At 43.0% G+C, this 23935-nt stretch overlaps 1 protein-coding gene across 2 annotated transcripts in view; it reads left to right on the top strand.

The window, feature by feature from the left end:
• The first annotated feature begins 1324 nt into the window (after positions 1-1324).
• The window catches only part of TTLL11 (tubulin tyrosine ligase like 11), a 34028-nt gene continuing 11417 nt past the window's right edge, over positions 1325-23935 (top strand). Inside the window, exons 1-6 of one of the 2 annotated variants that reach the window (XM_077188937.1) lie at positions 1325-1768; positions 6962-7058; positions 8423-8556; positions 13842-14417; positions 14975-15070; positions 15589-15707. In XM_077188937.1, coding sequence (XP_077045052.1) covers positions 1406-1768; positions 6962-7058; positions 8423-8556; positions 13842-14417; positions 14975-15070; positions 15589-15707 — 1385 coding nt within the window. In that variant the 5' untranslated portion in view covers positions 1325-1405. The remainder of the gene's footprint in view (positions 1769-6961; positions 7059-8422; positions 8557-13841; positions 14418-14974; positions 15071-15588; positions 15708-23935) is intronic. The other variant, XM_054646680.2, reaches the window with a different exon arrangement.

The following is a 23935-nucleotide window of genomic DNA, read 5'->3' as shown; positions in this document are numbered from 1 at the left end:
AATTTGTTTATCGTTGCCTGCAAGGGTAAATGATGGAAGACTGGTGAGGCACTACAAAAATAAGCATCTTGACACGACCTTGTTATATTATCTCGCAGCTAACTGGCAGTGCCAACTTTTTCTGCATTTATTTAAATTTTGCTGTAGTCTAAATAATTTCTGCTGAGATCCTGTTTCAGTCCTGTTCCAGATCACGACTCTGGTGATCGCTCCTTGACACAGAACCCCGATTATTCCCGTTTTTCCCCCGATCCCGGCTCCCGGCCGGATTTCCCAGGGCGCAGCGCCACCGCCTGCCCGCAGCCCCGCGTCCATAAACCCGGGTTGTGCTCCTGCAGCCGCTTCACCGACACGTTCTGCATTTCACCGCCTCACAACCGTACCGTGAGGGATTCATGTGCTATAGAGTCACAGTTCTGGAGTGCTTTGGGTGGGAAGGGACGTTAAAGTTTATATAGTTCCAACCCCCTGCCCTAGGCAGGGAACCTTCCAGCTTGCTCAGGTTGGTCACGGAGCTGCTGTTAAGGTTATTAATTCCATTGCTGTGATCCAGAAACCGTTTTCCTATTTTCCTGCCGTGCCTGAGAGAGTTCAAACTCCGCAGATGGGCTCTCCCAGCACCGATGCAGCTGAACCTGAAGGGTCCATGGGAACACCCTTTGTGAGAGGCAGCGCTTTGTAACGGCGGCCCGAGCCCCGTCTGACATGAGAAGCTCTCGGGCGCACGGTAAGGAGCGGACCGAGTGCCGGAGCCGCCCGGCGGTTCGGTGGCGAAGGGCACGGCGGGCACCGCGCCCGCCCCACAGCCCGGCCTGAGGCAGTGCCTCGCCCGCTTCCAACATGGCGGCCCCGCCCGCCCCGGAGGCCATTTCGGGCTGCGCGGGGCGGGGCCTGTGCCCGGTCCCAAAATGGCGGGGGCGGCGTCAGCGCCTCACGGCGGCGGGGCGGGGCTAGCAGGTCACCGGCCGCGCCGCTGCCATGGCAACGGGCGGGGAGCGGGGGCGGGATGGAACCGGCGGGGATGGAGCCGGCCGGGCTGGGGACGGGGACAGGGGGGACAGAACCGGCGGGGACAGGGACGGGGACAGGGACGGGGACAGAGGGGATACAACCGGCGGGGATGGGGACAGAGACAATGGAGCCGGTCGGGCTGGGGACAGGGACAGAGGGGACAGAACCGGCGGGGACAGAACTGACGGGGACAGAGGGGATAGAACCGGCGGGGATGGGGACGGAGGGGATAGAACAGGCGGGGATGGGAACAGAGGCAGTGGAGCCGGCCGGGCTGGAACCGGCCGGGCTGCGGACGGCGGGGATGGGGACAGAGGGGATAGAACCGGCGGGGAGGGGGACGGAGGGAATAGAGCTGGCCGGGCTGGAACCGGCCGGGTTGGGGATAGCGGAAATGGAGCCGGCCGGGCTGGAACCGGCGGAGATGGAGCCGGCCCGCGAGGCGGAGGAGCCCCCGGGGTCCCCGGCCCTGCCCGCTGAGGCCCCGCAGGGCGGCCCGCCCGCCGCGGCGCTCTCGAGGGAAGGGGCGCTGCCCGGCCGGGAACGGGAACGGGACCGGGAGCAGGAGCGGGGCCGGCGCGGGGCCGGAACGCCGGGCTCGGCCGGGCGGGCGGCGCGGGGCAGGGCCCGGCGGGCCCCGGGCCGCCGCAGCGGGGCCGAGAGCGCCCGGCGGCCCGGGGTCACGGTGGACAGCTCCAAGGCCAAGACCTCCCTGGAGGCGCTGAAAATCAGCCTGCGGCAGCTCCGCTGGAAGGAGGTGAGCGCTCGCCAGCGGGACCGTGCGGGGCCGCGTCCCCATCCCTGCCCCTGCTCCGGCCTAGCGCCGGTCCTGCCCACACTGGCCTCCCTTGTCTCGGGTCTGCCTCCGGCAAAGCCTTCCTCCATTCTCCTCCTCCTCCTCCGTGCCTCCTGAGGGCCGCTGCAGCCGGGGGTCTCCCGGCTGTGCCCCCCGACCCTCGGGCTCTTTCTACCCAGATGCCGGGTCCGGAACTGATTGGGTTCATGATCACGACTGGCACGGCCAGTTATGCAAGCCAGAACAGGGGTAATCGGGTATTGCGCTTCCCAGGTTAAACTGATCGGGGAAAGGGCAAGACAGAGCCCCGCTCCCAGGGAAGCGATTGACGCGTTGTGTGGATTTGCATTTCTTCCCTCCCACCGCCCTCAGGGCAGCGCAGGAAGCTCTGGCCCGGCAGAGCCGCTGCCCTTGTGAACGAGGCGTGTCGGACCGCACGATGTATGAATGCTGATAATGCACACATAACGGGCTTTAGCCTGCTAATTTACTTTATGTAGAGCAGCTATAGCTGTTTTTTTCTCCTGCTGCTCGAGTCATGTGTTTTCTCATTGCTTTGTGAGGATTTCTGTGACTGCCAGTATGGGCTGAACTGGAATCAGGACAGTAGGGGAGCTGGCATAGAACTGATGCTTTGCAACTCCTTATTTAAATCCTGGAGAGATTTCTGAGATATATCTTACTATAGATGGTGAATTGTTCTGCAACTGTAAAGATTTTCTTTACCTAACAACTTTATAAATGGCTTTATAGAAGTTGAGATGGCTTCTAGGAGCTTTGTGTAAGGAAAAGGGTACTTGTAGTCCATTTGTAAGAGGGAAGTTGGAGGGAAAAGGAGGAATAAAACCTGAGGATGAGCTGTTTCTCACGTGCAGAGCTAGGACAGAGCTGTGTGATCTCTGACCTGCAGCTACTCCACTTTACAAAGCTGCCTGTGGGATTCCCACTTACAAGATTATTTTTTTGTCCACCTGATGCCTATTAAGCAAAATCTGTACAGACTTGGGGTAGACAGTATATTCTGTGCTGTTCCTAACCTCAGAGTTAAATACTGCAAATTTATTTTCTGGAGGACTGAGTGGCAGTAAATGTTTGCCATGTTTATTCATAATGTCCTGCATACCTAATCCCACAAGGATACCTATGCTCCGTGTCAGGAAGAGTGGTGCTTTCTCCTTCTCTGACTTCGTAAAATTCTATTTCAGTATTTTTGTTATTTAAATCCAGTGGCAGGATTTCAAAACCGCTTTGCACCAGCACCCCAGTTCTCAACTCCTGCTTGTACAGCAAAATAGTAACAACATACCAGAGCCCTGAAATTCAAACCTGCTACAATTACCTCTCTTAGCCCTCAGTGCACCTGTGGGGTGTCTGTCAGCGGCCTTGCTCCATGTTTTATGCAGTGACATGCAGAGCAGGGGCACTTCATACTTAATTTCTTTGTTTTTAGGGTTGAGTTTTATGTTCTGAGGGCGGGGAGCCATTCCAGAGAGGGTTTCTGGATCACTAATATCAGTTAGCCTTGCAGATTGTGCTGGGAATGAGCCACACTTAGTGGTAATTTTGTCTTTATAGTTTCCTGAGACTTCACTGTTTTGCATTTGTCTTGCACTTGATAGCCTTTCCTACTAATTGACTTGTTTCACAAGCTCCTGCTCCTCTCATGAATCTCTGTGCTGCATTAATCAGCTTTTTCCTTCCTGCTTTGCATCTCCCAACAGCAATTGCTGCTGCCTTTACTTCATCTCTCTTTGTTCCCTGTCTCCCTCGATATCCTCTCTCCTCCATCTCTTTCTTGGGTCAATATTTTTCATTTAGTTTGTTGCTTCCTCCTCTGGCCACTTTGTCTCTTAATAAAGAAGAGGCCTAATATGGAATTTTGTGCTGCTTGACTGCACCATCTGGGTGGCTGATAACTAAACAACTCACTGTCATGTATTGCTGTGTATCTTCAGCTTATAAATAAGATCTGGGCAAGGTTTGAAGAGAAAAATTAACAAAATTGAGAAGATAAATCCAAGGAAAACTCTTTATTCAAGCCTCATGTAATTCTGGAAGCTCTCCCTTTCAGACATTTAGAGAAATAGCAGTAAAATACTTTTTCAGAGCTCAGTCAGGGATGACCAGAGCCTTGGAGCTGGTTGCACTGTTACAGCAGGACCAGCAGAGGGAACACGGGTGTTGCTTTCAGGATCCATGAAAATAATGCAAAAAAAAGTCCTGGAAGTAGTAATGAAATGCATGTATTTTAAATAGTGATGTGTCGGGGACTGCTGTTCTACTGTTATCCCTTGTATAATACTTTTGATCCTTTTTCCTCTCTACTTTTACATTTTCCTGTTGCTTTTGTTTCATTTTTGCTGTTTGCTGCTGGGTGTGTTGGCTGGAATATTTTGTTGGCAGGAGACAATATAATGTGCTTTTTCAAGTAGGCATCTTTTGATCCATAACTTTTTCTATCTAATGTATAGCATTCTTACAGTGCCACATATCCACTTTTTATTATTTTATTATTCATTAGTGAACTGACATATGGTAAATGTCATTATAAGACACACAAAAAAGGGAAGAAGAAACATTGGTGACATATTCTGTGGTACTGATATGTGGGGAAGAGGCGAAGGAGTGCAAGACAGCAAACTGACCATTGAGATTCTGTTCTCAGAAGCAAAAGACAGAAAAAAACCCCAATTTTTAATTTTTTTTCAGCTGAGGGAATTTTGAGTAAATGAAGCACTGAGGTTTGACAGGGCTGTGTGGGTGGACCTTCCAAGAAGCATTGCAGAGTTGCCCTGCGTGTGCGCTAGGCTGGACCATCTGATGCAGCGTGTCACGTTCTGTAAATGAACATGATATGCCAAATGGAATAATGGGCACAAATTGAGCTTGCATCCCGAGTTTATTCATCTCTTAATAAATTATTTCTTCAGCAAGCTTTCAATTACCAGGAAAATGGAAGAAGCAGATGTCCCAGGCATCAAATATCCCAGCGCCGAGCGTTTCATTTGTCTCGCTGTTCCGGAGAGTTTCAGGTTTTATGCTGGGAAAAGCTGAGGGGAAAATGAGTCATTTAACTTGTCATTAAACATGATGGAACAGACTGATGGGACCTGTGAGACAATTTAAATTATTGGCTTCTAATCCAAAGGTAGAAATGACCTGTCAGACAGATTTGAATGGGATGGATTATTAATCATGTCAAAGCTGTGGAAACAACTCTATTCTCTTTATGGCCCCTTGTTTATTCTTTTCTGACAAATGCTACCCAAATCTGTCTAAAAAAAGATTTAAAAGATTTTAAAAAAGGATGGCTCCAGCCACCTTCCTTTTTCAGCCTCTGTCCCACACCAGGAGCTGGAAATGCGGTGCAAAGGCCTCTCCCCCCATTATAAGATTAATTAACATCTGCCTGGCACTGCCAGAGGCACCAAATAATCGAACTTGTTGGCTGCTCTCCAAACACCACTCTTATGTAAAGTGTAGTGCAGAGGTTAGAGAATCCAGCCCAGCTCATTCAGGAGGTGAGTTTGATCCCATTGTTGGATCAATCCAGATAATCTTGATTTCTCAGGAGCAGGGCCCTTGCTGTGCTGTCCCAAATTTCCAACAAGGGGGTGCAGTGCTTCCATCTTCCTGTCCAGAGCTGCTCACTCCTCATATGTTGTGAAATGATTTCTGTGCAGTGTTTGTAGAGAGCTTTGATATCCTCTGATGAAAGGTGTTATATAAATGCAAATTTTGTTCCTTTCATTTCAATTTCTTTTAATAAATAAATAAATTGTTCAGGTGTTAGTGGGAAGGGCGCTCTGAGACCGAATGCTGCATCTGTATTCTGGATATACCTGTGGAGAGAGGTTAAGGCCACTGATTGTCTTTCAGAGCCCAACAGAATTAATTTTCACTTGTACAAAACCAGATTTTGCAGGCTGAATAATAATGAAATAAGTGCAGAATCCACTGGTTCTTGTTAAATTGGGTTTCTCATCCCTGCAAGTAAGGAAACAGAAAGGATGCATTGCTCAATTAACATTTTAAATTAATTTTTCAAGGCTATTTACTGAGGAAACTGAAATTTTAATTAAAGTAGCAAATAAAGTAATGCACTCAAAAGGTTTATGCAATTCTTTTTTCTGTCACGCTCAAAGAAAAATGATCCACTGCATAGAGAAATATTTTAAAATAAGAAAAATTACATATCAAGTAAAGAACAAGAAGTTTCTGCAAAATACTGTGGTTCTTTCAATAAGTAAATGGCACTGGGTGATGAGGGTGGTAGATATTTAATGCAAATGTGTCCTAAAATGCTAAATATAGCAGATTTATTTGAAAAAGATGTAGCCTAGTAATAGAAGCTATTCCTGTGACTGTATTCCATATGGTAGTTAAATGGCATCTTCATGGAGCTGCAGATAAAATGGGGATTTTGGGATTGGTAAATGGGGCTGTGTCAAAGAGAATGAGCGTGAGAAAGAAGAGCACCTTCTTTACACAAAACTAATTGGGTTTTTTATAAACCACTTTACTACTATTAGAAACTTGCTCTCAGTAATTGGCAGTGCTGCTTCTGAGCTCTTCAGACTGCTTAAAAAAGGTGATCTTTTTGATAATAGAAAACAAACTGCAGTTCGACAATTTACGGTGAAATCTTGCCTGAATGGGAAGAGAACCTGGAATGTTTAATATTGTTGAAATAATCACCTTAGTTCTTGATAGTGGGAATATATATGCTCAACAAATGATTAATTGAATTACAAGCTTTCATTTTAATTACAGGCTATTAGTACCAGAAAGGAATTAATGCTGTAGAAATTAATACTTATAACTGGATATATATGAATGGATAATGCACTTAAATATCCTGTTTTGAGTGTCCACTTTATAACTTGACTGTGGTTGATCAGAAGCTCAGGGGTTCTCACTACAGCCATGCCTCAGTCGTTTGGGTTTGGTTTTTAAAAACCTCTCTTGGTTTGTTCACTTTGAAGTCTTTGAGGCGATCCAAATATTCTCAGTTTTGCAACCAATATAGAGAGTTTTCTTTTGACAGTCAGAAGACTGTTCTTGAGTGGTTTGTGCTGAAGATGAGTGTTTAAACCAGACAGGAATGAGGAGGTTTTCCCAGATTGCTCCAAACTTGTCTGCTCTCTGCTGCAGTTTCCGTTTGGCCGCCGCCTTCCGTGTGACATCTACTGGCATGGGGTGTCCTTCCATGACAGCAACATCTTCTCAGGGCAGGTCAACAAGTTCCCAGGTACCTCACTTCTCTTTCTAGTTTAAACAAATGCTTTAAAAACAGCGTTATGGGACCTAGTTCTGTGTTTTACTGGTTTTTCATGTGAATTATCTGCCTAATCAGCTGATAGTATATTTGGCATATTACTGGGTTTGGTGAGGGGGTGAGAATATCACAGTGGGTGTCTTAAACAGTTTCTGAACTGAAATTTGCTTTGGAGAGAAAGTGGTTTTGTTGAGAAGAACACTTCATACACGTGAAGTTAGGAAAAAGCAGAGTGTTAGGCTCTAATTTAAGTGAAGTATGCAATTACTGACTGTTATCAGGCACTGATAACAGTGCTGTATCTTTGGATTTGGTTTTGATTCAAAGTGGAAAGAATCTGTTTTGTTTCATACTCTGGCTTATCTCAGGGAGAAGCTCGAAGCAGAATTCCTTAAATGGATTTTTTAATATTGAAGAGTTCATGTCAGCCCTCATCTTATGATGACTCTTCTATTTTTTTAAGCTCCTTTTTTTCTCATTTAATCCCTGTTGAGATCTCTCTAAATAAGAGCTAAGAGCTTAGGTATTGACTTATCTAAGCCCTTTACTTCAGATTTATGGCTGCTGTTAGTGTGCTGTGAGCATAAGAACCTCAGCTATTGAACTCCAGGCTTTATTTACCCTGACTTTGTCTGCCTGAGGGAAGTTCCCACTCAGGTGTAGGATGTTGTTGTTGTTTTCTGATGGTTTAAATCCATGTTAGATGAATGTTACCTGTCTGTGTTTTGGCTTCTACCTGGTGAACAAGTGGCTGCACAGGAATCAAACCAGAGCCCTTCTGAACTGGACCTGATTTCCAGGAATGTTGTGCTAATTTGATGCAGGGTTTTACCAGAAACTTTTCCATAAAAATAACTTTTTAGCCGTGTTCCCAATGGGCATAAGACTTCAGCAAATGTTTGTTTGGTCGGTTTATTTCACAAAATAACCTGTTCTTTGTGATGCAGATACTTAAATAACAGCAAAGTAAACCAAAGTGGTTGATTACATTTAAGTTACATTTGTACGTATTCCTGGAATGATAGATTAGAAAAATAATTTTGGATTATGGCAAAGGCACTAGTAAGTATTTGACTAAAGCTGTCTTTTATTCTGAGCTGTATTTTTGAGAATTAATTTTTTTCTAATATTATACAGAAACACGTGCAATAGTAAATATGGCAGGGCAATGGCACAATTATTGTGTCAGATTTAAAATCTCAAAAGATGTTCAGCTTTATGGACAGCAATGCCCAGAGTTCCTTCCCAGCAGGTGAGTGATGACACTCTGCAATGATGCATTTGCTGTTAGGAGGAGGCTGCAGTGTGGGGTTTCTGTAACTCTGTTCCCTTCCCAGGCATGACCGAGGCGGTTCGGAAAATCACCCTGAGCCGGGCCATGAGAACCATGCGGGATCTGTTTCCCCTGGAGTACAACTTCTACCCCCGCTCCTGGATCCTGCCAGAGGAGCTGCCTCTCTTTGTGGCTGAGGTACACAGCTGACTCTCAGAATATTGTCATTGGTGGATATTGGATCCATGTCATTCTTTAGTCTTCTATACCTACCAGGTTATTTAAAATCACACCTGGGGACGTGGATGACATCTTTTCCAGTTTGCTTGGGATCAGTCATGGTTTGGATGTTAGCTTTGTTTGTTATGTTCTGGAATAAACTTCAAATCTCTTGCTCTGTTGTGCCAGGAGAGGTATCTGCAAATTGAACCTTGAAGCATCAGCCCTTTCCCTGTATTTTCTGCTGGCCTAAGGAGGTTCCAGTGCAGTGTGGGTTGTGTGGTGCTTCACCAGGTTCATTGTCACTGAAAGAATTTTAATCCACTTGGCCTGTTGTACCCAAACCCTGCTGAAGAGCATTTTGCTTTGTTAATTATTGTTAAATACACTCACACTATCTCATGTCAAATTGCTCTTTTGTTTAAATATTCAGAATGTAATAAAATGCCATTATTTTTCAGCTTTTTTTTTTTTTTTTAAGAGTGATGCTGTGTGTTGCTGTTTGGTTCTGTTATTACAAATATTTTAAAATATGATATGTTTTTGTTTAACCCTGTCTGACTTGCCCAGGGTGTTCTTGCATCCTAGAGTATGCTGTGCTTGGAAATATGAGAGAAGAGAGATCTGGGCTTTAACAGACTTTTGCACTGGGTGCAACTTTTTAGCTAATTACTATATCCATAATCCAATCGAATTCATTAACATATTTTAATAGCTACTCTTCAGGTGGGCTGGGTCACTGCTGTGGCACTGCTGTAAGACCAGGCTGTAAAAGGAGTGTAAACAACCCAAGCAGTTTAACAAGGGCAGGGAGATGAGTGCACAGGACTGGGAGGCAGAGGGTGAGGAGGGTGCAGTGGGGCTGGGATGAAGCAGAGGGTGGGGAGGGTGCAGTGGGGCTGGGATGAAGCAGAGGGTGAGGAGGGTGCAGTGGGGCTGGGATGAAGCAGAGGGTGAGGAGGGTGCAGTCGGGCTGGGATGAGGCAGAGGGTGAGGAGGGTGCAGTGATGGTGGGATGAAGCAGAGGGTGAGGAGGATGCAGTGATGGTGGGATGAAGCAGAGGGTGAGGAGGGTGCAGTGATGGTGGGATGAAGCAGAGGGTGAGGAGGGTGCAGTGGGGCTGGGATGAAGCAGAGGATGAGGAGGGTGCAGTGAGGCTGGGATGAGCCTTTTGGGAGCACAGGCAGTGCGGGCCGGGCCGGGCTGCTGGTGGCACTACCGCAGGTGACACCGAGCTGCCGGTGGCACTACCGCAGGTGACATTACCGCCGGTGACACCGAGCTGCCGGGGACACGCTCAGCTGTGAGCTGGCACCAGGTGGCACTGCGAGTTAACGCTGCTCCGCTCCCGCTCTGCAAACGCTGCCGCTTGTGTTCCAAGAGGAACAGATGTCCACTAACACACTCCTAGGAGTTTCCTTTGCATATGTTCTTCCATCTGTGTTGGAGAAAAGCATAGTTCTTGTTATCAAACATTATATTTTATGTTGTAAGAGTTTATGTTCTACTTAACACAAGTTTGGAGTGTAACCCCTCCAGAACAAGAAAAAATACAACCCAAAACATTCCAAACCCCCTGTGAACCATAAAAGGTTCAGAGCACTTTTCACTTGCAGTTTGGTGAGTTCTCAGCAGGAGTTCTCAAGTCTTTTTTGTTGTTTATTTGTTCATATGTGGTTTTGTTTGCTTTGCAACCCTAATGCTGCCAAAAACTGTCAGCTCTCTGAGCCTGCATTTCAGCTTGTTCACAGCAGACAGGTGGGGAGAGCTTTGGTGGGGCTGCATGTCAGACATGTCCCTGAGGAGCTGGAACACTCTGGAATATGTTAATTATCAAAAGTCAGATTGTGTCAGTGCAGGTGTAGGTTAGACACAAGAAGATGGTTTGGTGCTGTTTGTAGTGTAGGATTTTGTTGCAAAGGGCTGGATGAGAAATGAACACCTGTGAGATTTTGCCTGTAACAGAAATGATTATTGAAAGAAGAAACTCCATGAGAATTTAAATCTTGCTGCCTCTCCTGATGCACTACAGCGTTTCAAAACAATTTATCTCTCAAATGTCCTTACAGTGCCTCACTTCTGTAGTCATGATAGTGAACTTCACACAAATCTATCAATAATGAAATCAAATGCTGTCAGCTCTCCCCTGTACCTAGATTCAGGTAGAAAACACTACAGGTAATCTAATATTAATCTTCTGTGCTTTGAAAGCCAGTAATTGAGAAAACTGCACTGGAGTTGTGGTGGATGGGCTTCATACTGGAAATACCAACAAAAAGGAGTTCCCTTAGTGTCATTTGTATTGAAATGAGATGGTGATAGGTGTTTTCATCAAGGGCTTAAAATTTCATTTTCCTAAATAAATATCTATTTAGGTATTCTCAATATTCACTAATTTCTTATTTTCTAAAAGGTTTTGTACTAACATGTCACTGTAACAAAAGATGAATTACAGATAAGCAAATCTCTCAGGTGCTGCAGTCATTGGGTGTGCTAAGGACTTACTTCTAACATGAATCCCAATTTCTGAAGAGTAATTAGCTTGGGATTCAAACCAGGACTGTGATTGTTCTCATACTTCCTTCTTTGTGTTGTCTGTGAGGATGATGAATAGGCCAGTGTGATTAATTTTTAATAAGAATCTAATTTGGATGGTCTCATTTCCAGCACAGCATATTTTTGGTGGTTTAATCAGGTTTTCAGCTTTTAGATACCTCTTAGGCATAGGCATGAATATTCCAGTCTTTGTGCTGCCAGATCTTCTAGCCCATTATATGCATTTTTTGCAGAATACTATATTCATTCAGCCTGTGTTTCCTTGTGAAAGCCAAACCTGCAGATTTTCACCAACTCTTCTCTTGCTGTTGATTGTAAATAGTTAACATGTTTTTTAAAGATAATTTCCTTCTGTCAAGTAAAGGACACAGAAATATCTCATTTCATATAAACTCATTTTCCTACATGACTGAATTTTCTAAGTCTGGACAAGCCCCCTCATAATGAGAATTTGAAAGAATATAGTTGAGGGGATTGCAGGGAATTTGAAGACGACTGTTGGGAATTTCCTTGAAGATCAAGAAACCATCTGTTTTCTTCAAGACAGTAAATCTGCTGAAAAACAGACTGAGACTGACTCTGGATTACTACTCCCCCTTTCCCTACCAGCCTGTCTTTATCTGCCATGTGTAGGTTTTGATGGACTAGAAAGCCTGAATAATATCCAGGCCTTTTAGTCCATTTAAAAAATGGAATAGAATATGATGGAGAAAATTATTTGCTTCTTATTTTAAGAGAAGAGCGATCTCAGAAACCAGTTAGAATGCAGTATTTTGAAAGGCAGGTTCTTTCTCATCTTCAGCAATAGTCTCTGGGAAGCATCATCTCCTTTGGGAAGCATCACCTCCTTTGGAAAGCATCATCTCCTTTGGAAAGCATCAGCTCCTTTGGAAAGCATCACCTCCTTTGGAAAGCATCATCTCTTTTGGAAAGGTGCTGCTGGAGCAGAGCAGGCGCAGCCTGAGGGGTGAGCTGCAGATGTGGGGCTGGGGGAAGATTCTTCCTCCTGGTTCCACTGAGTTCTTCACTATTTTCTGCCCTAGGAGGGCACAACTGGCTCTTTGTGTGTTCAGCAGGAGTCCCAGAGGCTGTGTTTGGTCACAGAGGGTTAATCTGAGGGTGTCTCTCCGTGGTGCTGACTTTAACAACAGTAACCAGAGAACTCCTCTGCTCTGCAGGGTAATGTCACATCAGAGGAAGATTATTCTATAGTGCTAAAAAGACTAGGACATAAATCCTGCTTTCCTTCTTTGCTCATCTAGGCCTGCTGATCTGCTTGGACCTATTTATCCACATGCCATTTATGTAAGCCTGACCTCCACTGAGGCATTTATCCCTCACAGTGACCTATTTTGCAGAAGGATCTTTTACTGAGTCAGTGTGACACCTGTCCCTGAGAAAAATCCTACTCTGGATAATGGATCTTGAATTCCTGCTGCAGCTGGTAGGAAGGCTTTTAGCAGTGTGACTCTGAGTGAAATAAATAACTGGGTGGGGTGGAGCCAGAAGTCCTTGAGGCCTTGGGAATGTCATTGCTGACAGAGCTGGGCCTGTCCTGGGGTCAGCAGCCTGATGGTACAGCAGAGGTTGCTGTTCTCACAATGATCTGACCATGCTCAGCCTTTTCCTGAGGGCTGTTTTTTTCCTCTTTCATTCTCCAGGGCTGATGGTGGCAACTGATTTGTTCTTTCTTTGTTAGCTTTTGTCCTCAGGCTTCTAAAAGTCAATCTCCAGTTGTTGCTGGTGAGCCACAGGGTAAAACCAGATCTCCAGTTGGGCTCAGCATGGGCCTGGCTGCAGGGAGAGGGAGAGCAGCTGCAGGTGGGGCCCTAAAATGTGGGAGTGCAAGAAAGGAGTGGTCAGTGCTGGGACATCCCTCTGTTTTGGGAGGAAGAGGTTTTGGGTGCTTTATTGTCCTGAATCCCATGAGTAGCTGATAAACCTGCTGGTCTGCATCCTGCATTTCTCCAGCTGCTTTCTTTGTTAGGGCTCCCCTTTCTTTCTCAATTTCATTTCTGATTGAGGCATCCCCATGTGTGCAGTTCTGACTTTTGCTGTACAACTAATAAATAACCTAGAATTTATTTAGGTAGTGGGAAATACACATGTAACACAAAAGCTCTGATGTTCAGCAGAAGTGTCAGTGACATAGTTATACCTGTGCATGGTTCAGCATTCCCCAGTTTTATTAACACTGAGTATCTGATGGTGGAAAAAGGTATTGTTAGTGACAAATTTTTACTTCAGTTTTCCTTCAGGTAGTATTTGCATTCATACCTCAATACTAAGGCACCTTTCGTTAAGTTAATGATTGTCTTTGTCAATAGTTGTTCAAAATGCAGCACGAAATTTTAACTTTGCAGTTTCATATACATTAGTGACTACTAAAATGGATCTCATGAGATATACCCCATTTTCTTCTGTAAATTGGAACAGAACATTAAAAAAAAGTTCCTGAAATGATTTATACAGTGGCTTGTTAAATAAAATGACCTTTTATCTGTACTAGTAATTCCCTACTCGTGCTTTTTCGTTCCTCCTTGTGCTTGTCAGCACTGTTCATCTTCTGCCTTTTTTTGCATGCTGTTTACTACTCTGGTGATGTATCCATGCTATTTTTATTTATTTTTGTTGCCTGGCTTTCCCAGGACCAGCCCTTTTTGCCTTCCCCACTTAGTGCCTCTGACTGTAATGCTTTTCCTTCTAGGTTCGTACGATGAAAGACAGCAATCCATCCTGGAAGCCCACGTTCATTGTAAAGCCTGATGGAGGCTGCCAGGGGGATGGAATCTACCTCATCAAAGACCCAAGTGACATCAGGCTGACAGGGAGCATCCAGAGCCGGCCAGCTGTGGTGCAGGAGTACATCTGCAAACCACTGCTCGTGGACAAACTGAAATTTGATATTCGCCTCTATGTCCTGCTGAAGTCCTTAGAGCCCTTAGAGATTTATATAGCCAAAGATGGACTTTCTAGATTTTGTACAGAGCCCTATCAAGAACCCACTCTCAAAAATTTGCACCAGGTTTTTATGCACTTAACCAACTATTCACTAAATATCCATAGTGGGAATTTCATCCATTCTGCCAGTGCAAACACTGGCAGCAAGAGGACTTTTTCAAGCATTCTCTGCAGACTGTCTTCCAGAGGAGCTGATGTCAAAAAGCTCTGGTCAGATATAATTTCATTGGTGATTAAAACAATTATTGCACTGACACCAGAACTGAAAGTTTACTATCAGTCTGACATACCAGCAGGAAAGCCTGGGCCAACTTGCTTCCAGGTAAGTTGGAATTTCTGCCAGGAATGCAGTTGCTTCTGTGCATAGATTAATTTTCTGGTGGTTAATGACTTTTCTGAAAGGTTTCTCTAGTTATGGTGCTGCTCACTGGTGGGAGCTCAGAGCTCCTCACCCAAGTCAAACCTCAGTCTCCTGACCTGTGTTACTGCCAGCCCCAAGCAGATACAGAGAATTTTCAATGGGTGTAGGTTGTTAGTGACAGTTTGCACTCCAGATTCCATCTTCTACATGTTAGAAGTGAAGCTTTGCAGGTTCCTAACACTGTTTTGATCCTGGCAATTTCCAGACCCCCTCATCATGGGTGCCAAGGTTCCATGTTGGTAGATGCAGTGTTCAGGGATGGGGGTGCTGTGAAAGGAGCCACTGCCATGGGAGCCAAGGGGCTTCTGGAGTTATTCAGCACTCTGGAGAGTTTCTCAGTTACTTCTTTTCTGCCCCTCAAATGTTTATTCCTCCTCAGTGTTGCCATATGGACAAACAGTGCATTCTGCAGAACACCCTGAGTAGAACTGAAGTGACATATTGCTTGTTATGCACAGATTTTAGGGTTTGACATTCTCCTGATGAAAGACTTGAAGCCTGTGTTACTGGAAGTAAATGCAAACCCCAGCATGAGAATAGAACATGAGCAAGAGGTAAGAGTTCTCAATGTGATACTGGAATGAAATTGCTTAGGTTGGGTTTTCTGGGCTTTTTTCCTTCTTTGAAAGATGAAAGCTGTCTGCTAATATGAAACCTCCAAGGTTCTCTGTAATTTTCTGCTTTGAAATCATTGCTAATCTTATACATAGGAAATATGACTTATTGGAATTGTGAAAGCTCTCCATCATCTCTGTCATAAATGCATTTATTCATCATCTCCTGCAGTCGTTAATTGTGTTTAGGGGATTGTTAATAATCTTTTTCATGTTTGTATACATAATATAAATGATAACATCAGCAACAATCTTTTTTATAATATTTCAGTTTACTAGAGGAATTTGTTGTAACATGGTACTGAAAATGTGCAGGTATTTGTGCATCCTTGAAGAAGTATTTTGTAATCCATCATGGTGTATTTAAAATATAGATGAAGCACATGAAGTTTGAACAAATGTGGAATAAATCCCCCTTAGTTCTGTAGTGAATAACTGTATCACTCTGTGATGTAAAGCTTTCTCCTGGAGTATTTGAAAATGTCCCAAGCCCTGTTGATGAAAAAGTGAAAGTTGCTGTCATCAGAGACACCCTGCGGCTGATGGACCCTCAGAAAAAGAAGAGGAAGGATACTCAGTAAGTCTGCTGATTTTCCCTGGTTTTGCATCAATGCCTTGCAATAAATAGAAAAATGAGATTGTTTGTCCCTGAGAAGGTCCACAAGCTGATTGTAAATGAGGATATACCAGTTTCCCTGGAATATCTTACTCTTAACTGGTGCAAACAGTTTAGAAACTCAAATTTATTTATTAACGCTTCCACTTGAGGCCTCCTTCTTTTTTTATTCAAAACAGTAATGAGACATAAATTTGTGTATTAATTTGCTTGAAAGTCACAAATTACTCTGAATGAATTGCCCCATTGGAGCTGAAAAGTATGAATATTGTATTTAAAAATTGCTTCCTTAATCTGTGATAATAAACAGAGTTAAATCTATGATCTAGAAATGAGAAGAACTGCCTGCAGCAGCTTGCACAGGAATGCCTGTGGTGGGATCAGGCTGAGAGAAATCATATCTTTTTTGGATGAAACACTTCATTTTAAGCAGTTCTTGAAGACATGAAAGGGTGATTTTTTTTCCTCTTATTTTTTCCCTATAAATTCTTGCTCATAGGTCTGCCTCCATGCTAAAGTATCCATTTTGCTCTTCTCTTGGCACTTAGTGGTAACCTGAAATGTTCTTCACATTCTATAATGATTTCAAGTGCAAATTTGCTGTCCTTTTGTAGAGAGAGACCCATGAACAAGACATGACTGATAATACTAACAAGTTCTGTATTACTGCAATATTATTATGAGATCAAACTCTTCCTTCAAAGCCTGTGCCACACAGAGAAGTTGCTGTGGTCAGTGTACAGAACATTTTGCAAAGCAATTTATACTCTGTGTTGCCTGTACTTAACCTCTACCCTTAAAGATTACTTCAGTGCACGGAGCTGAAAAAGATCATTTTTTAACCTGTAATTATGTAACTAGTCGTGGTGGTTTTTTCTGCTGAAGTTATGTCAGGCATTCATTAACTTCATATTAGATATGGAAAAAAGGCAAGTGATAATTACAAATAAATTGCTAGAGGACGCCAGTGTGCGGGGAAGGCTCATTCAGCTGAGGATTCTTCTCTGATACATTTAGAGTGTTAAATAATTCCTAACAGGATTAGTTGGTGATGAGATAAACCACTGGCTCTTCACAGCACGAATTCATCAGTGGTGCAGCTTTTCTTCCAGGGTGATCTGGTTAACAGAGCCCCTTGGAGATGAATATTGGTGTGTGCACCAAAATCACTGCCCAGGGCAGTGCCCTGGCACCTGCTGGGGGGAAAGTGCAGGAGCTCTGGCACAGCTGCCCCTCCTTCCCCTGGCATCCCCCCCTTCTGCCTCAGTGCTTTTTACTGAACTGGAAACAGTGTCTGCAACTTCTGGACCAAAACTTGGCCAAGTATTGACAGAAAAAAAATCTGGAAGAATTGCTGTTCTGACAGCAAACCAGCAGCAAGCCTCACAGACTCAAATTTGGATGCTAATTAAGTAAGGGGCATTAATCTCAGTAAGGTTTTAGCAATATATATAACATAGACTTTGAACACACAGGGGAAATACTGAGAAGTCTGAGCTGCATCTCAGGTAAATATTCTGCTGTGGAGAATTTGATTTCCTTCTAATTATCTCCCAGATTAAAATAAATGAGGCATCTAAATGAAAGTGAGTTTTAGAAGTCATCCTGAAGTACTTCATTATCAGGAAGGATTAATAGCTCAGAATTTTTTTAGTTTAATTTTCCCTCATCTTCATGGTGTTTTGATATTGGTTTCCTCCTTCCATCATATGATGTACAATATTGGAAAAAAAAGTTAAGCTGAATAAGATCAGCTTATCATTCCATACATATCTCTTAATTTTTCCAACACAGCTCCAGTCTTTACATGCAGGGATTGGTAGTAACTGTCTTGGCACTGCCAGCAATTAGTGATTGAAAATCTGCATTGATACATGTTCAAATCAAAGGAATTAAATATACATGGTGGCTTTTCTTCCACAGCAGAAATTACCTTTTCCTCGTTTTAAGTCACTTATGTGGAATTCAAGTTTCACTCATCATTAAGAAATAAAAACATTTAATAAAACCTCATGGCAGGTACTGATGTTTGCTCTGTCTGTGTGGCAGTGCTGTCCTCATGGATTTTAAGGCTTGAGCAGATGATGGCAAACATCCAGGCCATTGACATGCTGGAGCTAACCCAGTGATTTGTGTGACTGAAACTTGTCTGAAGCTTGTGTAGTAATTATTAAACTTGCTCTGGATTCACTCCTTGCACCAGAGGGGCTGTTCACAGCCTGCTGAAGGTGGGAGAAGGCTTCAGCTAAAGGAAATTTGCACAATTAAGTGAATGGTCTAATGACACTGAACAACATGTAAAGTAAATCAACGTTACTTATGTAAACAGCAGTTTAATTAAGATAATCACTGATGCAAATCATTGTGTATGTTGTGCCTCCAACAGAAAATCCATTTCAAAAGGCTTTGCAAACTTCTATTTTTCTGTGCCTAATTTGGAATCTTGATAGTAGTAAAAAGGTTTTAGTTTCACTGTTTGTTTAATTATTAGCAATTTATTCTTCCTCAAATAGCATTAGATTGGAGGAGCAAAAAGGAGTCTCAGTCTCATGTAAATGCTGTGTATTCTGCACTGGATGTCAGATGTTTGGAGGTATAAAGGCAAGCTGGCAGGATCATTTGGAGCAGGAGTGCTCAGCATGTTGTAGGAGGAACATTTATATCATCCCAAAAGTGCTAATGACCTGCTTTCCTGTCCTGTCAAAAATATTTATGCCCTGGTTTATTAATGCTAATTAATCCAGCAATAAGGACTCCTTTGTATTTCGGTTGCTGTTGTTTACTCTGTGTCCTGGTGTGATCTCTTGCATTTCCATGCCTAGTTTCTTACATATTTCAAGACAGAAAAGAACCATTTTATTCTCTTGATAAAGAAATCATAGCACTATGGCATGTGTGTCATTAGAAATATGAGTTTATTTCTCATGGAATAAAATCTGCTTTTTCCCTGCTAGAGATGATGAAGGTGCAGCCCCTAAGTAATATAATGACTTTTATTCAGCTCTGAAATAGCCATTGACAGAAGAAAGAATTGAAACACTTTGGAAATGAAATGTAATTTAATCTATGGCTGTTACAAAAACAATCAATTCCTTGTGCCCTCCAAATGGAATGCTTTTGGTTTATTACCTAGCACGCCCTTGTGTTTCATTGCTAGTTTATCTTTTCTTGGGTGCTTTCTCTGTACATGCCACTGCAGTGCTTTTTTTCCATTTGAAACCAGCCTTGAAATTTATTTGTGATGTTCTGATTTTTTTTTCCCCTTCTTTTTAAAAGATGTCAGGTACAATTCTCTTCTCTGGGTCCTGTGGCTCTAGAAAATGTCAAATATGATTAACTAATTTCCTGAGCAGGAAGAACCCCAATGTGGTTGCTCTCACATTTTTGCAAGATCAGCATGCAAACACTGGCTAATGTCACTCTGTTCTGTGAGCACCCTGTAAATATTAATGTCTGTCAGACTGACTTTTTTATTTTATTCTTTTGGTGTTAGGAAGAAATTCAGTCAAAACAAGGTTTTGTAGAAATTGCCACACAAAAGATCTTCCTCTTTTCTTGCACGAAACAGGGTGGCTCATTTTTTCCACTGTGTTGGTTACACAACTTGAGCTCTTGAAATGATTCCTTTCCCTGAGAGAGGAAAAAGTGAATAGTTTCTAGGAGGAGAATGGGATCTGTATTTAATGAAAACATGAATTAATTTCTGGTCATCCTTTTATATGTTCCAAAGATGTTTTCCAAATCCTAATGCTGTTTTTAATTTCTTGATATTTAGGATCAATTTTGTACTTCCTTAAGGAAAGTCAGGAAATCACCTGTTCAGATCTATTCCATTTATTTTCCAGATATTTTTCTTCAGTTTCATAACCTCCCCTGATGTTAGAGTCATGTTTAATGGAAAAATGAAAATACACTGCAGAGATGTCTCGAGAGTGTGATTAGCCTAGATTGTGTTGGTGATAAAGTCATTCTTGCCATTTATTACTGTGTTTATCTCACTATCTGCATTGCAGGGTTGTGATTGGGTGACAGGGGTGGCTGAAGAGGGTCAGAAGCTCAGAGCACAGACATGTGGAGAGGCTGGATGGGGGCTGCTGGTGCTGCAGCTATCACTGATCAGGAGATAATGGCTGTTCTTCAGGCTGCCTGTAATGCATCTTCCTTTCTGCTGCTGTGAGCAGCTGCATTCTGTTCCTCAGGGATTCATTACTCAGGGCTGTCAGTGCCTTTTGCATTATATGGAGTGAGTTTAGTGCCTATCAAAATAAGCATGTAATAAACCCAGCTATGGAAATATCAGTGTTTGGGTTTCCATTTGCTAATTGACTTTATGGGCTGACTGCCAGAGCTTTTGGTTGATTCCTGCATCCTGCAAGTCTGCTCAGGTTTGCAGCTGTTCAAATGCCTCTCAAGCACCACCTCTTCACTCCAAGCCTCCTTTCTGCCTGAGACTGTATAAACTCATATGTGTGGCTTTCCTGAGATTGATCTTTCTCCTCTGGTTCATTTTGGAGGCTGACACAATTCTTCTCTCCATCAGTCAAGATGACCCAGCGTTCATGCTGAGGCTCATTCTGCCAAAGCCCTTTGGAAGCACATTGAATTAGCCCCTTTCTCTTTCCTACAGGGCTTTGTGGTTCAGTCCTTCATCAGGCAATCTGCCAGCTCCACTATCAATTCGTGTCTGTTACATTAGCCCGGGCAGCTTTTCATGAGTTAGACATGTGAGGGAGACTTTTAAATGTGATGTTTGTCAATGTTCCTTCAGTTCAGATTACTGAAATGTTAACTTGGTTTCTCTGTAGTTGAGAGTATTTATTTCTACTGCTATTTCTCATCCTGCTCAAGGAACTTGCCTCAATGACTCCCTTCAGTTTTGTGAAGCAGATGTTGTGGTATCTTGATCCTTGCTCTCTGTTCTTGCTTTTCCAATTATTTATCTGCTACATCCTTAAGAGCATTTAACCTTTCTCCTATTGATTAGGACAGGCCCTATTGGAAATTCTATGAACTACAGTGTGAGATGTCCCTCCATAAAGGGAAGGATCTGGTAGTGCTTGACTGACAGAACAGTTCTACATTGCTTTTAAGAGCCACTTATGTTGTACTGCAACAACAAAAAATACACTACTGAGTGCAGAACATTGGCAAATAATTTGAATGTGCTGTGGCAGAAATCCCAGCACAGAAAAGATAATTAAATGTGATGATAGATCTTTTAATTTCTAAGTGGCTATAATCTGAAATATAATCTGAAATGTTTTAATTGACTAAAAATGGGTAATAATGGGTGATAATATTTCTTTTAAAATAGCTAAAACCACCTCCCTTGCATAGATACAGATTAATTTATGATTATTCCTATTTTAGCCTTCACCACTGCAAAAAGTGCTGTTGTTCACAGTCCAGTTTTGCAAGCAGGGCTGTGTTTGCTCACACACTGTATTCCAAGCACTCACATCTTGACTGGACAGGCTGTACTTTAACTTGCACAGAAGGAGTGAGTTCAGTCTTATCCTGAATCTCTTGCAATGACCCTGTATTGAAGGACAGCTGGAAGTGCTTCCAATGTACTCAGCAAGTGAGAGGATGACAGGCCCAGCTCATTTGGAAATTTTAATAGACAAGAACTGATATGGGCTGCAGGACTTGAAAAGGTTTCATTTTCAGCACTGTGGAATTAATTGGCCCAAGCCCATGGTGTGCTTTAGCAGTAATTGGTGTGTGCAGTGCCCCTGGCTCTGGGGTGAGCCCAGCTCTGGGTCTGTGCTATCAAATTGGGACTGGAGACTACTTTGGCCAATTAGACTTGAATCACAGTGTTTTGAGATGCAGCTAATCTAATTAGCTTTTTATTGACATCTCTTTTCTTTCTTCTTTCTCTCTTGTGAGCAGTAGAGGAAGGAATGGAGATAAGCTAAGGAATGTGACCTGTGTCTCCATAAAACCTGAACTTTCCCAACATTTGAATGTATCAAAACATGCTCTAGCAATTACATCTCTTAGATATTCACACCATATTACATTTTGAGTTGATCATTAAGAAGGGTTGTGGTTTTTTTTTATTTTTTTATTTTTCCTCTCTTACAATGATTCTTACATAAAAAGAAAGCTTTTGTGATAAAGTACAGAGAAAAGGAAAACTGTCACTTTCCTCAAGTTTTTGCAGTGCAGCCACAGGACTGCTGAAATGTCCAAGGTTTGCCCAAAAAGAAGGGAGGTCAGGAGTAAAGGAGTGGCTGCTTCATCTCCTTCCACATGGCCTCAAAATGAACATGGAGGCAGTAGCTCTAAATGCATCTTTGGATTCAGGAATTTGATTAGAGATTGTCGGTGAGTCGTGGTGGTGGGAGAGCCTGGGTTCACACAGGTTGAGATGCACTTTGTGTCCCTGTCCAGCAGCTCTGGCTGGGGCTCAGCTCTGCTCTCTGAGCCTCCTTCCCAACCCAAACTGCCAGGGGATCTTGGAGCTCCTCTGCTGCCTGCTCCTGCTTTGCCTGAATTCTAACAAATTAGGCTGCTTTGTGTTGCTTTGCTTTGTGTTTTAAACCATGAATTCAGCAGGACTTCAGAGCATCCCTGGGAGCTGTGTTGCATGCAGATGTTTGCTGTATCCAGGCGTTGCTGAGGGGCAGCTTCAGCTGGAACCAGTGAAAATTCAGGTTAAATATGGTCAGAGATGTGCTCCAGTTACATTGGGGAGGGTATAAAACAAAAGCAATTCTGACCTTATTCATCAAGTACTGAAGTGTTTACTGGAGTGTTTGGTGGAGCCAGCCTTCTGCTGGAAGGCACCTTAGAGATCATCCCTATGATTTCCTCTTTAGTTTTCAACACTAGAAAGCTGTTGTAGTTTGAAGCTAAAACCACATTTTCCCCCCTCTCTTAAAGCTAAAGGCAACATCTGTGGGTGCCTTCCCTGTCCAGGGGGGTTCACTGAATTTTGTGTTCACACAGGGAAGGGCATTAACAGGTAGGTTTGAGTACAAAGTGTTTTTTCCTGACACTTCAATATGTTAATCATTTGAGCTGAGTTTCTGCTATCAGCAAAATCATCTTCACCTCTAGGTAGCCTGTAGCTTGCTAACATAATCTAGTTTTTGGGTGGTATCTTACTGCAGGAGCAGTGATTCAGCTGCACTCTCGACTGTAGAGTTTTTTCCTGGCTTTTGTATATGCACAATTTCCATTACTAATCTTCAGTTAAATGCTTCTTGAATGAAATTTGATTTTTAGAATATTAGCTTAATTGCCTTGTCTAAAATGAAAGAAATATGTGTATTTAATTTGACTTTTTTTTTCCCTTTTACCTTCTGGAGTGTTTGTCCTGCACAGAAGCAACTCTGCCTTTAAATCAATTTTCCCAGTTGCTCTGTAATGTAAACTCCAATAACTTCTAATTTTCTGTAATCTCTCTTATACTGAATTGCTTCCCACCAGATAGTTTACACAGCATAAGTGTACAGGTATATACCACGAACAGAAATTGTATTTACAGTGTGTGTTTATGTCTGTATGTACAGCAGGGCTATGTGTGTATGGTATAAAAATGTCTTATTTCTTACCTGTCTCCTTGACATCTTTACAATCTCTTTGTTAGGTGTAACTAAAACTGCAACCAGCTGTGAGAGTTTTGTATAAAATATCTGGGGGAGCCTTGAATGCTTAGTCCTGGTTTGCAGTTCCTCATGTGACTCCTGAGTTGTGGTGTGTACTCTGTGTTCTCTCAGGAATGGCACGAGCCATGAACAAATTGATTTCAAAAATCAGATTTCATGCAGCCTAGAAGATGTTAGAACCAATTGATCAGGCAAGGTCAGGCTGAGGTGCATCACCTCACCAGGAGGGAAACAAATCCCTCCTTGGACTGGAGCTCCTGGGCCCCAGCACAGGCTCAGAGAGGGAACAGTGAATGGAAGAAATGGATGTGCACACACAGATTATATCCCTGAACACCAGTGCAAAGTCCTTACATGCAGGTGCCTTGTAAGAATTAGAATTTAAAATAACATGGATATAAATGACAGCTGAAATGCCTGTCTTTTTTCCTTTGAAAGTACTGTGATTTCTTGGGACAAAGTTGAAAATTTTACCTTTTTCTGGCAAGGTGTTTACATTTCAAGACTTTTTTCCCCTGTTATAATTATGTGATAAATGCAAGCATTTATTTTTGCTAACATTTGGTTTTA

This window comes from Agelaius phoeniceus, chromosome 21, assembly GCF_051311805.1.
Source record: "Agelaius phoeniceus isolate bAgePho1 chromosome 21, bAgePho1.hap1, whole genome shotgun sequence".
Lineage (NCBI taxonomy): Eukaryota > Metazoa > Chordata > Aves > Passeriformes > Icteridae > Agelaius > Agelaius phoeniceus.
Note: the sequence above shows the minus strand (reverse complement) of the source record. Positions and strands in the feature narration are given on the sequence as shown.